Source organism: Acaromyces ingoldii (assembly GCF_003144295.1).
Source record: "Acaromyces ingoldii strain MCA 4198 unplaced genomic scaffold FA10scaffold_5, whole genome shotgun sequence".
NCBI lineage: Eukaryota > Fungi > Basidiomycota > Exobasidiomycetes > Exobasidiales > Cryptobasidiaceae > Acaromyces > Acaromyces ingoldii.
Genome location: NW_020290251.1, coordinates 146822 through 159517, shown reverse-complemented (window position 1 = coordinate 159517; position 12696 = coordinate 146822). Strand labels below are relative to the sequence as shown.

Here is a 12696-nt window from a genome sequence, read left to right as displayed (position 1 = left end):
GATGGATTTCGACTCCCTACAGCCCTCTCCCGGCGGCATCTACTTTGACTCGTCCGACGCGACCGTCGACGCGACGGCGAAGCTCGTCAACCTCACGCACATCACCAAGCCGTGGACCCGGGATGCGTGGGAGCGTGCAAAGCCATGGATCCTCGAGCAGCGACAGAAGCTCGAAAGCAACGGCTGGTCCAACGCCGATGGCGCTAGGGTGAGTCCTCTGCTCGAAAGCCGGGTGCTACAGCCAAGCTGACATGGCTTCACACCGCCATTAGACGGAGCTCTTTGTGCTCAAGAAGAACGCCCCTCCGGGCTCATTCACCGAGGATGGCTGTGAGTGTTTACGATTATGTTCTACCCCTGACTGAGAGGCGCTGACATGGAAGCTTTAGCCATCTACATCAGAGTCCCCAAGAAGTTCATCGATTTCAACCGATCCGGCAAGACCGCTGGCGGTGACGATGCTCCTGCCGCTGGAGCCGACGAGGGCGCCGCCGATGGCGAAGAAGGCGCGAAGAAGAAGAAGACCTCGAGGATCTCCAAGAAGAAGGAGAATGCACCAACATACGAACTCAACGACCCCTGGGTCTGGCGCGTCAAGATCGACGGCGCCGACAGTGAAGACATCAACAAGGAGCCAAACGTGGCTCTCGACGTCTTGGAGCCTATGGAGAACATGTGAGTCACTTCACTTATAATCGAAGAGATCGCCCTCAACTGACGCGCCAGGGTCACCCACAGCCTCTATCTCGTCATGACGCTCCAGCCCGGCCTTATCCGGCTGCACGCCGAGCGCAAGGATGTCGTCCAGCCCGGCACCAAGCAGTCGACCCGCCGAGACGACGGTGAGAAGCCTACGATTCGTCATCAGGCCATGGTGGCCTCGCACGAGTCGTACCTCCGCATCTTGCCCCCTGCCTTCTGGTTCAAGAAGAATGCCGAGGTTCTCCGGAAGATCCTCAGCTCTCAGGGTAACGCTGAACAGTCCAAGGAGTATGACGAGACGCTGGCTGCTGCCGAGAATGTCCAGCGCAGCCACCAGCGCACCGTCAAGGACGTCAAAGAGAAGACGTGGGAAGAGGTCATCGAGGGTGCTCCCTCCGCCAACACCGAAGGTGGCGCCAAAGCTAGCGCCGGCGGAAAGAAGGGCAAGGCGGCGAAAGCCACTGCTGAGCCTGCCACGGCGGCTGTCTAGGCGCACCAACCTCCTGTCTGCCTAGGCGGTTTGAGAACTCGTCGTTCTCGCACTTCAAAGTTGCACGGCCGCCCAGGTTAAATCCTTCGGAAACCTCATAAATAAACAAACATACGACGACCTTTCTCTTCGTTTCTTCACCACTTTCTTCATTACTAAATTGGCTCAGTCTCTACCCATCTTGTATCGTCTCTCGGCCTGGGCGGCCATGTAACAGTGTCTATCTTCTCCAATCAAGTGTTTTCCCCATTACCAAAGCTCGATACGACTGATAGATTGATTGAAATTCGGGTAGATTTATCATCTAGCTGTTTGTCGGTGACAGACAAGTGAAGGAAGCTAAGGTATAGGAACGGAAATGTAGACCGCGAAGAGGTGTTGATGTTCTTCAGCAGTGAGACCTTGATATTGTACAGTACATGACGGTAGCGAGATTTGCTGTCAAATTGCCGTGCATCTACCTAGTCCTTGAGAAGCTGTTGCTATTGATGCTGTTGCCAGCCTTGCTATTCATCTTTGACTTCTTCGTCTCGGGGCTGGAGCCAACCTTACCACCACCATCTGCAGAGTCCCAGCCTCTCTTCGCTGCTGCCGCTCCCACCGATGACGACGTGGATCCACGGTCGCGCAGACGAGGTGAGGACGACAGCGTCGAACTCGGCGAGGTTCCCGAGTCCCCATTTACACTGATTCTCGACGAGCTTCTCACCGCCAAATTTTGGTGCGACTTGGGCTTGACGTCTGGAGTTGTGTACCCGTGCACGGTGGACTTTCCTCTGACGACGTTGCTGTGCGAGGTGGTCGGGCTGACAGAGGCTTTCACACTCTGTTTACGAGCGCCGCCGACAAAGCCTGTTGCAAGAGCCATGTCGATCTTGTTAGGAGAAGATTCTGCGAAGTTTCGAATTTGCGCTGTTTGCATGCTAGCATGAGAAGCCAATGACACGGCACGAACATCGTAGCCAGCCTTCTCAGCATGTCGAGAGGTTGGCTGTTGCCAAGATGGTCTCTTCGCAACGGGCGAAGCACGCTCGCGACGTTCTTGCAGCTGTGATTCAGTGTGCTGGAGGGACCCAATGTCAGTCTTGCGACCTCAAGTCGGACGACAGAAACACTCACAGTACTGTCGTCCGCTTCGTCTGGATTCATGAAGCGCCCCTTGCTGCGGGGTCTCTCAATTTCTGGCTTCTGGGGCTGGACAGGTGGTATGAACTGGTCGCGCTGTGCTTGAGGATGGTGCTGAATATGCTGATATCTTCGCGCCTCGTACCCATTAGCGTCCGCGTTTCCAAGAGCGCCTTTCCCAGGATTCAACCCCTCTTTCTCTCCTGGGAAGCATACGCCACTGTCGTCGTACAGATTCTCGTCGGGCGAAATATCACGAGCGACGAGCGCCTCTTCGACATCAAAGTCGATTGCCATAGATTCCGCCTCTGCCTCAGTGGTGTCGAAGTCGCCGAGGTCGCTAAAAGAGTCGCTTGGAAGAAAGGTGCCTTCGAGATTGAGATCTTCATCCTTGATCGCAAGCATTTCACTATCATCAAGCTCGCCAAAGAGCTGAGCTGTCTGGGGTCTGGCTTCGATCATCGTGTCTAGGCGAGATTGCGCTTGAGCTCGCGGCATGCCCTCGTCGGAGAGCATCTGTTTGGCTTGGGGTAAGCGTGACGCGGCCATAGGCCTCTGCAGAGGCGGTCCCATTGTTTGTCGATCAGGCTGCGAATTGTGTAGGTTGGCGAGCTCCACCTCCATCAGTCTCTTCTGCTCTTCCAAGCGCTGTACGTATGCCTTGCGCTCGTGCTGCTCTCGTTTCTCGCGCTCCTCTACCGCCTTGACCTTTCTTCTATCCTGCTCTTCTTTCTTTCTCTGCAGTAGAACCTCCTTCTGTTTGTTGGCTGCCGCCAGCCTTCTGCGCTTCTCAAGGTCCACAGCCGAAGTCGAAAGGACGTCCTCGTCTTTCGATGCTGGTGTCGCTGCAGCGGCTGTCTGGTCCAGCTCGCGAAGAGGATGTACAGTATTAGGTTGATTAGTGGTATCCGCAGGGGGATTTTTGGAAGGAGATGTCTGATCTGAAGTGTATCCGGCGGGATGGTGCGCACTCGCCGGTGTAGTCGTCGGCACCGATCGAGACGCTGAGAGGTTGGGACGAGAGGCTCCAGACATGCTCTGTTGTTCCCTTACGTTGGTTCCGGCCGAACAAGATGGTGGAGATTGTGGTGCCCTCTTGAGGTCACTGGTATCGTACTGTGGCTAGTAGAAGGAGGTGGATGTCAACCACCAATGCGTTATGACGTCTGGACTTGGGCTCACAGGATTTGCTCTCATCTTGGAGGCTTTCTCGACAAACTTCTTGTCGTAGACACAATTTCTGTCATCTTAATGGATCAGCAAATCCTTCAAGGAGATTGATCCTAGTTCAGCTCCTCACCCAAGCAAGCGTCCGAATGTGCGCATTGCGCGCTTGAGAGCATCGGTCACGGCCTCCTTCTTGGCCTTTTCAAGAGCCTGGCTTTTCTTCGGTGAATTTTCTGAGCTTCCATATCCGACGTCCTACGATGCAAGATGGTCCAGGGTCAACTCAGGTGCTGCAGCCATTGCGAATCAAGCGCATATATACCTCATGGAAGGTGCCGTCGCGAAGTGTAATACGGACGACGCTCGTGACACCGACATTGAAGCGATTGTTAGGAAGCTCGTCCATCTGAGCGAGTGGAAGTGAGCTTCTCGATTACGAAATGGAATCCGCCACGCTCACAAAGTCAATGTCGAGCTTCATGACGCTCGAGCACCATCCATTGAAGCCAAAAACCTCGTTTGCCAAGTCGATCACCTTCCATCCTTCAAGGTAAAAGAGCTTTCCCCCTGGCACAGTGTCATTAGTTGTGAGGCTGTGAAACGACGATTAAGATCGTCAAAGGCACTTACCCCCAGACGGCCCGCTTCTTGTTGAGATGTACTCGGGCCCCAGCCTCTTACTCAGAGCAGACTGCAAGAGGGCAATTTGTCTCGCTCCATCTGCACCTGGGTCGCTGATGGACGACGCAGGATAGAATCCGTACGTGTCCTTTCGCTGGTTACTGTTGCTGCTGCCGTGATTGGTTGAGGAAGCCAAGAGGGCCACTTTCGCATCAGCCTTTTGCTGTTCTTCGACCTCGCCCTTCGTGTGTACATATCCTTCTCCGAGCGAATGGCGGGGCTTCCCTGTTTCCATCGCGTGCGTTTCGAAAGACTGAAAGTCTAGTTGTTGACTGGTGTAGATCGGTTGCCCGTTGCCTGGATGCTGCTCTGCCAGCTTCACGGCCTCTCCCTCTCCGCCGAATGGCAGGCTTGAGGAGTTGTGACCGCTGCGCAGCTGGACCAGATTCTGTCCCTCCTCTTGCTGCTGTGCTCCACACTCCAAGAACTCCGTTGTCCCTTGTGACTCGTACTGGCCAATCAGTGCACCTGAATGAAGCGCTGCGGCATTCATCAACCGACCTGCATGCCCGTATGGCCCTCTTTCGCTGTTTCGTGTTGGTCTCAAAGAGCTCAGCGCCGAACGCTCAACCCAATTTTTGCCCGACGCGAAATATCACGTGTAAATCTCCATCACTGAGCTTCTGGGCACGGCTTGCTCGCCACTTTCCTCCCTCGTCGTTAAACACCACCAGCAAAGCTACGCCGCCAAGATGTCGGAGCGAAAGGTGCTAAACAAGTACTTTCCACCAGGTGCGTCTACCTTGATCTTCTCCTCTCCCCCTCGCTCTGAATTGCCCTGCTGACTTCCCTTCTCACGAGCAGACTTCGACCCGTCTAAGGTCCCTCGGCGCAAAGTGCCAAAGGACCGACAGGAGGTGATTCGTCTGATGGCGCCTTTCAGCATGCGCTGCAACACCTGCGGCGAATACGTGTACGCCGGAAAGAAGTTCAACGGCCGCAAGGAGGTGGTGCAAGGAGAAAGCTACTACGGCATCAAGATCTTTCGCTTCTACATCAAGTGTCCCCAGTGCTCGGCGGAGATTACGTTCAAGACGGATCCCCGGAATGCGGACTACACGGTCGAGCATGGCGTCTCGAGGAACTTTGAACCGTGGAGAGAGGCGAAGGAGGAGGCAGAGGAGGGCGATGATGGGGATCCATTGGCCCATTTGTTGAAGGAGGATGGCATCGATGTGGATGGCGATGACGACGAGGACCCAATGAAGGCGCTCGAGAAGCGCATGGAGGAGTCCAAGCGGGAAATGGAGATCATGGACGCCTTGCAAGACATCAGGACGAGGAACGCGAGAAACGAGCGTGTGGGCGACACCGACGAGGTTCTAGCGAGGCTGGAAGCGAAGAAGAGAGAGAGGGACTTGCTGAAGGGGCCGAGCCCAGAGGAGCTCGAGAGGATGAGGCAAGAGGAAGAGGACGAGATCCTCGTTCGTAAACATTTTGGAAGGGATCTCGCTGCCGCTGAGACATCGACCTCTGACGCGGAACAGGCGCCAAAGTCGGAGCAAGAAGGAGCCCACGGATCGCCCGCTGTCGAGTTTCGCGGACCTTCTGCGAAGCCTCTTACGATCAAACGAGCGCGGTCCGACGAAGAGGCAGACGACGAGCCAGACGTCACCACACTCCTCTCCGAACGGGCTCGGGCTCACTTGATGCCTGCAGCAGCCGCATCCACCTCATCCTCTGCAATAGCTTCCAAGGTGAAAGCTGGGCTTGGACCCTCGTCAGCGTCCAAGAAGAAAAAGGCAAACGCCTTTGGCCTCGTACGCAAGAAAACGTAGGGCACTGAAGCACACCTCTACATGTATTTGTACTCTTGCGCTCTCCATCACATCCCAAGCAATATCAGTAGTGTAACATTGGTCAATTGATAGTAAGAAAGCAGGCCAGGGTAAGAAATTGAGGAACGGTATTGGTGTGGATCTGCATACAAACAAGCACTACGGAAGGTCGCATGAAGCGACCATAAGAGAAAAGAGAGGATATTGGTATCATACAAACAGAGATGATTCTTCGCTCTTTATTGTTCCACTGGCGAGAGCGTCGGAATGTCGACGGAGACAATCCCGAAAGAGGCAGCCTGTCGGGCCTGCTCGTCCTTTGACGGGAAGACAAGGCCGAAGCTGACTGACGTCGAGGAAGAGGTCGACGACGAGCGCGAAGAGCTGCTCATCCGTGGCTTGTTGGGTCTCGCAGAGGTGGACGAGGCTGAATCGCTCGCCTTTCGGAAGGTGGAGGAAAAGGATGGACTGGGCAGAGACAGTCGCTTGCTGCGCGGAGGGGGCGATGACTCCAGAGTCGAAGGCCTGGTCGACCTCGGACTCGGCTGACGGGCCGAGGAAGAGACGGGAGGAGAGGTTGCGTTGGTGATGGGAGAGTGAGGTGGGGATCGCAGCCCGTTGGAGGACGAATTTGAGCTTGCGCCGCTTGCCCAACCGTGTCGCGGCGCATCGAGCATCGTAACAAAAGGAGCAGAAGCAGAAGTAGGCATCGAGGGGCTACGTGACGACGAAGTGCCAGCAAGAGGCTGCGGCGGAGAATTTGGTGCTTGACGATACGGTAAGCGGACGCCCATTCGCTCCTGGAAGCTTGGGCTAGGCGAGACGGCAAGACGAGGCGACACCTGGTCTGAACTGGCGCTGAGGGGCGATGGCCAAGAAGGGGGACTTGCATGCGGTGGCTGTAACGAACCGACCTGGACTCGCGGCGACCTTTCGTCTGACTGACTAGGGATACCAATCGGCGTTGTCGAAGACGTTGGCCGAGAAAAGTCCTTGCGTTGGCCTGTCTCCGTTGGCGTCAAGGTAATCTCATGTTCCTCGTAGCCATCATCGTCATCGTCATCGTCATCGTCGTCGTCCCCGTCTAGGACTTCTCCGCCGTCTGTCTCGTCTTCCTCTTGATACCAACTGCGTTTGACATATTTCTCAGTCCAGTAATTCTTGTCTCTCGTCGGTCCAGTGCCGATGCCCTTCGGCTTGAGCGCCTCATAGACACGATTTGCCCTTTCGTTTCCCCAGAGTCTCGCGGACTGGATCTGCTCTTCTGTCCAGTCGTCGAGATCGACTGACTTGACTTTGCTGATCTGCACGCCCAGGCCGCGGTGGATACCCGAGCACGTGATGCAGATGAAGATGCAGCAGGGCTGGTTGTGGAGCATCCAGCTCGACCAACGCGGGTCCGGCTGGCCACAGTCGGCGCACGACGCATTGCTCGACAGGTGGGCTAGTCGGGCAATCTCCGCCGCTCGGCTCTCCCGGGTTCGGAACTGGAAGCCGCTTGATGAAGACTCGGAGCTCGTCATGGTGGAAGAGCGCTTGTGAGCCGACAAATATGAAGCCGACGTCAATCCCAAGCCTTGCGTCGCACCACCGGAGGACCCTCCGTAAGAGCTTTGAATCATGGCCTCGATCTTGCGATCGTAATCAAAGCCTACTTCGCTTGACGGCGATTGCTCCTCGGTCGCGTCCGAGCCCAGGTTACGAAGGTGTCGGTACGAGTTGTTGGATGAAGAGACGTTGGGGGACATGGCCGCAGAAGAGCAGGCGAAGAGGTCGGGTTGGCTGTCGGCGTTGACGTAGCCCGAGACTGGAGTCTTGTTAGAGATGCCCCGCTCGTGATTGGACGAACCGTGGAGCCAAGGCTTGGTGGGCGAGGGTGCCGATCCCCTTCCCTCGCTCAACGTAGCCAGGTGGGCTGAAGTGAGATTGGTGTTGGTCCGACTGTCCCTCTTTGAGGCTCGCACGCCTTCGACGCCCTTGGCAAACAAGCGTACCGGTCCACCGCTTGAGGCACTCGAAAGATCCGTCAGGCTTTGGCTAAAGGCTCGATGTTGGCCCAGCGCATCGACCGAATCGCCATTCACAGGTTTGCCATTGGAAGCTCCTCTGAAGGCACCAAACTCGCCGTCCGGATTCGGACTTCCTCTCGCCACCTTTTCGATCTGCCGCACCGAGCTGGTGCCATTGATGAGGCTCTCGATGGCCATTGAAATGGCGGCGATCCATTCCTTCATTGTCGCTTCGTCTGGCGCCTGGAAGAAGCGCCTCGACTCACGCGTGATGACCTCGAAGGCGAAGCGTCTCTCCACGCCACGGGCCTCTCTCACAGTCGCAAACCGTAAATCGATCAGGGGTTGACTTGGTTCGAGGACCTTTGGGTCCCGCCACTCTGCGTATTCGCCCAGATGGCCAGAACCTGACAGGACGACCCAGCACTCTCGCCAGTGCGATGATCTGTTGATTCCCCTTGGCACATCTGCCGTGCCTCCTCCCATCATGATAGGCTTGCTCATTGCCCAGAGGATCCCTTCCTTCTTCCGCCCGGACGCCTGCTTGGGTCTAGCCCCTGGACGGTTCAAGTCGACAGGCGACAGAGCGGCCTTCTTCATCGCAGGATTAAGAGCCAATGGCTGTAGGTGCTGACTGTCGCTCGACGATCGTGACATTGGGCCAGAAGAGTGCCGGTTCGTCGTCGCTGTTGTTGCTGCGTTGGGAGGCGATGTAGAGATCATGTTGGCGAGCAGGTCAAAGTAGGAACCATTCATCAGCTTGGGACTCGACGATCCACTGGCGGAGAAGGACAGGCTACGCCTCGACACGGCTGGTCGCTGACCGGACTCAGGTTCGCTGGGCTGCTGAAGGGGCGGACTGCTGGTTGAGGGAACCATCGAGCTGACCCGTGGTCTCTTTGCGTCATTGTTCCCATTCTCCATCCTGAGCAGAGGAGCAATCCTCGGGTCTTCAGGAGAAGCTTGGCTAGCCTCTCCCATCGTACCCTGATGACCTGGCCTGAATCGTTGCTGGATCTTATTGAAGACAGGGCTCGACATGGCTACCGAAGGGTTGGATAGAGGCTGCATCTTGAGAGATATCTTTCTGCGCACCCTCTGCCCAGCTCCACCCTTGGTAGGCGAGTCTACTGCGCTTGCCTCCTCCGCGGTGTCGATGCTGTCGTTGGTCACCGAAGCGACCAGGGTGGATGCTGGCCCGGGGCTGGTATTGGAAGCCGCAACTGTGGACGTGCCCCTGCCAATGGAGCTCAGGATTGTCTTTATGCGATGACCAGGCTGACGAGCGGGCTCTCCGTCTGCTGAGCGAGGGCTTACGAGGTCCCACGACCCTGCTGCAGCACTCATTTCGGCGTCGCCTCTACCGTCCTGCGAAGACCACAACCTCGCCTCGAGGGACTCCTCGTGCTCTCTGATGCGCTCAACGCGCTCCTTGACCTTTGCCTCTTCGAGTCTGGTGCCAACCTCAAAGCCTTTGAGCATCGACTGAGCTTCCTCCGTGGGCCACTTCTGTCCCCAGTTCGAGCCGGGGAAGTTGGCATGCCATCGACAGAGCAAGAGCATCTGCTGAGCAAGCTCGAGCTCAGCCTCGCCGCCATGGAGCGCATTGGCCGATCGGAAGACGTCGAGCCGGGCGAGGTCGAAGCGAGCTTGCCGTATCTTTTGCTTCTCGTCCATCCGTTCCTGCTTCTGCGACGCCTTGTCGAGTTGCTCACCGCTCTCGACCGCGGCAATACTTCCGGCAGTCGATGCCCTGCTGGATAGCCACTTTTGCGTGGCCGAGTAGTAGGCTTTGCTCTCGGCCTCGAATGCTTTGCTGTGGTCCTGAGCCGCCCTGCACATTTCGACGAGGACCTGAATGGGCGCGACGACGTAGCGATCCATGACGTCAAGCTCCTGCTGACGGAAGCGCATGTTTCGTCTTCGCGCCTCTTTGTGCACCTCTCGAGAGAGCATGCCAACAGTATCGGGCATGAGGCCCGCTAGGTCGTCCATGTGGTGGTCCAAGGCAGCTTCGGCAGCCTGAAGGGCGAGCATGTGACTGCGAACATCTGTGGCGGTTTTCAAGATGGCTTTGCCGGCTTTCTTGAGCGAAGCTGTTCTTCGGTCGAGGTTCTGAACAGCGGCTCGCAGTACAGGCGAGTCCTCAGTCGCATCCTCGAGCGAGATTTCGACGTGGTTGACATTGACATGGACCGGACGAGCGGTGCCCGCTCTCGGCGACTGTGGGTAACCATTGTAGGAGCTCGATCGGCCAGGGGTCGCTCTGCTTGGATTGTCGGTGACAACAATTGTGACCTGATCACGTCGGGAGCCATCTGAACGTATTTCCGCCTCGCTGGCACCTTCCACCTCGAGACCGAGACCACGGCTTGTAGCGACAAGCTCTGAGCGGGTCTTTATCCTGGGCGATCGGACATTGGACGACTTTCGCGCAACGGCGGGCATGCTGACGACAAAGGCAAACGAAGCCAGAATCTTTGGCTGCTTGACCTGCTCGTCTAGCTCGACAAACTAGATGCAGCAGGGAGGAGGGTGAAGGGTGAGCAGCCTGTCTTCTGGGCGTTGATTATCAAGATCATCGGATGCCCGTGTACTCACGGCGCAGGCGCATTTCTGCACTCCGTTCGCTGACGCCTCCCTGCTCAGGTCAGACCAGATCCATTCGAGGTGCCCCTCCCCTCCTCGGTCGTACGCCTCTACGATGGTGGCGAAGCCGATCCCTTCGAGCTTGGCAGCCTGGGGCGAGGCGAGAGGACCGACGTAGCCTCCCCGTTGGCCCTTGCACGTCGTTGCGTTGAGCGCATCTAGAAGCTTGCGAGACGAGGGCGCAGAAACAAAGACGACTCTCGAGCTGGGTTGAGGGGCGGAGTTGGATGGCGTCAAAGAGGCCCGAAGCTCGCGAGGACCAGCAGGCGCGTGGGAGCTCGAAAGACGGCGGCGGCGTGCCTGGGGTGAGCCGTCTGTCAATGTCTCCAGGGCCTCGTTCGCGATGCTCAGCCGGGCATGAACCTTGATCTGATGCTCGACATCAACCCCGCTCGATTGCAGAGCAGATGGAGGCTCGACCTGTAGCAGCAGACGCGAGGGGTCGAGGGCCACACGTGCGCCCACCTCACCAGCATCCACATCGACTGTGGCCTCGTCTTGATCGCTGTCAGTGAGGTCATCTGAAGCGGCGTGGCCCGGTGGGCCGAGGTCTGCACTGAAGGTGCCCGCCCTTTGCGCAGCACCGAAGCTGCTCGAAGCCGAAGGGGCGCTCCCCAGCCTTGGCTCTTCGTCGCACACAAACACAGGCATGATTCGCGAAACCTTGGTCCATCGCTGCTGCTCCTCGCCTCGCCTCTCCTCCTTCTTGGCTGTAATGGACAGGTTGCTGGTACTCGCCTTTATCGCGGGCGGTTTGAGCGAAAAGACGTGGCGCACCGATGCGAGGGTGGGAGCCATCTCGCTCGAAGACACCGGCGGTGGAGCCAGCCGAGGCTCCTCCTGGCTGTGCTCAAGCGGGGCATCGACCGCCTTGAACACCTGCGAGGTCGTCTTCTTGTCCTTGGCTGCTCTTCCAAGCTCGAGCAGAGCCTCCTTTGCCCTTGCACCGATCTCTGCCGATCGCGGACGGAGGCGACCTAGGCCGCGGCTGCCCTGGCTGGGGTCCTTCCATGCCGGCGGACATACTCTCGGCTGTGGTTGTTGTTGTTGTTGTTGTTGTTGTTGCTGTTGTTGTATCGAAGAGAAAGAGGAGGAGGACGGAGCGATAGCAGTGGAAGAAGCAGTTGGGCCGCTGCACACGTTCGACGACGATGAAGACGGGTCCCCAGCCGATCTCTGCGCCTCCGTGGCCGTGGTAGTTGCCGAGATCCTGACGTCGAGAAGGGAGAAGCGGTGTGGCTCGGCATGGTAGATGCTGTACCCTGGTACGTTCAGGGCGTCGAGGACCGAAGCTGAAGTCGACGCCATTGCAGAATAGGTTCAGCTGCACAGAGCCTGTGCCGGGTATCGTGACTAGCTGGTTTCGAGCTGCTCAAAGGACAATGTCATAACCCCGCGCCGCGCTCGAGGGACAGGCCTGAATGGACCAACGGCGGAGGCCGAAAAGGAGCAGCGTGGAGCAAGCAGCAGCAATGCACAGCAGCGAGGGGGTCCAGCAGCGACGTTGGCTCCGAAAAGGGCTTATGTTGTGGCGAGCTGGGGATGCAGCGCGCTCCAGCGGTCACTGCAACGTCTCGTGTGGCGGACGCGAAGTCGAGGTCGCACGAGTAGCCCACCAGCAGCTGGCTGGGTGATGCTGAGATTGATGCAGGGGATCGAGCGCGCGGTGGCGCGGCGGGCCGAGCGAGCTTTCTTTTTCGTCTATTGGCGCGTGCATAAAGCAGCTGGACCCCTAAATGTATTAAATATTTCGGAGAAGCGGAGAGATAGAGACAGACGCGCGCGTTGGCAGCAAAAAGAAAGAACAGGATGATTTTCGGTGTTGGACTCCCCCTCGCCGGAGACGATCCGTCTCTCTCGACGATGGCTCCCGATAGAGCAGAGCGTTGCCTAGAAGAGGAGACTTTACAGATGATGTCGTCATGAAGATCTCCGAGGGGCTGCTCTTCAAGGTCTCTGCGTCAACGGTTGCCTGCTCTACTTTGTGGGCCTCTGCCGCAAGTCGGAAAAGTGATTGATCATTTGGCTGCACGCTTGGAGCATCACCTCGTCGCCCTAGCGCGACTGTTCCTGGGTGGAGAGAGAGTGAAAGAAG

At 57.3% G+C, this 12696-nt stretch overlaps 4 protein-coding genes across 4 annotated transcripts; 2 read left to right on the top strand and 2 right to left on the bottom strand.

Annotated features, from left to right (window-relative positions):
• Position 1: 1 nt before the first annotated feature.
• FA10DRAFT_232892 (hypothetical protein) lies at positions 2-1192 on the top strand (the record flags this gene model as incomplete). Its single annotated transcript, XM_025518924.1, has 4 exons — positions 2-208; positions 273-330; positions 390-675; positions 739-1192. The coding sequence occupies 4 exons, from the start codon at positions 2-4 to the stop codon at positions 1190-1192; spliced, it is 1005 nt and encodes a 334-aa protein (XP_025375293.1).
• A 2247-nt stretch (positions 1193-3439) lies between these two features.
• FA10DRAFT_233011 (hypothetical protein) lies at positions 3440-4400 on the bottom strand (the record flags this gene model as incomplete). Its single annotated transcript, XM_025518930.1, has 5 exons — positions 3440-3557; positions 3618-3739; positions 3807-3890; positions 3939-4051; positions 4115-4400. 5 exons carry the CDS (start codon positions 4398-4400, stop codon positions 3440-3442), a joined length of 723 nt encoding a protein of 240 aa, XP_025375292.1.
• Positions 4401-4821: 421 nt separating this feature from the next.
• Positions 4822-6047, top strand: FA10DRAFT_243403 (DUF572-domain-containing protein). Its single transcript, XM_025519307.1, has 2 exons — positions 4822-4897; positions 4970-6047. Exons 1-2 carry the CDS (start codon positions 4858-4860, stop codon positions 5941-5943), a joined length of 1014 nt encoding a protein of 337 aa, XP_025375291.1. The 5' UTR covers positions 4822-4857; the 3' UTR covers positions 5944-6047.
• On the bottom strand, positions 6014-12302 carry FA10DRAFT_254076 (hypothetical protein). The gene is made up of 2 exons (XM_025519717.1): positions 10554-12302; positions 6014-10466 (listed from the first exon to the last, which is right to left on the bottom strand). Exons 1-2 carry the CDS (start codon positions 11907-11909, stop codon positions 6183-6185), a joined length of 5640 nt encoding a protein of 1879 aa, XP_025375290.1. The 5' UTR covers positions 11910-12302; the 3' UTR covers positions 6014-6182.
• Positions 12303-12696: the final 394 nt, after the last annotated feature.

Excerpts from the sequence above, each read along its gene's own strand:
- FA10DRAFT_243403 (XM_025519307.1), top strand. The coding sequence starts at position 4,858 with ATGTCGGAGCGAAAGGTGCTAAACAAGTACTTTCCACCAG. Across the intron at positions 4,898-4,969 it reads AAACAAGTACTTTCCACCAG|ACTTCGACCCGTCTAAGGTC; the intron begins GTGCGTCTACCT and ends TCTCACGAGCAG.
- FA10DRAFT_254076 (XM_025519717.1), bottom strand. The coding sequence starts at position 11,909 with ATGGCGTCGACTTCAGCTTCGGTCCTCGACGCCCTGAACGTACCAGGG. Across the intron at positions 10,467-10,553 it reads TGCAGAAATGCGCCTGCGCC|TTTGTCGAGCTAGACGAGCA; the intron begins GTGAGTACACGG and ends TGCTGCATCTAG.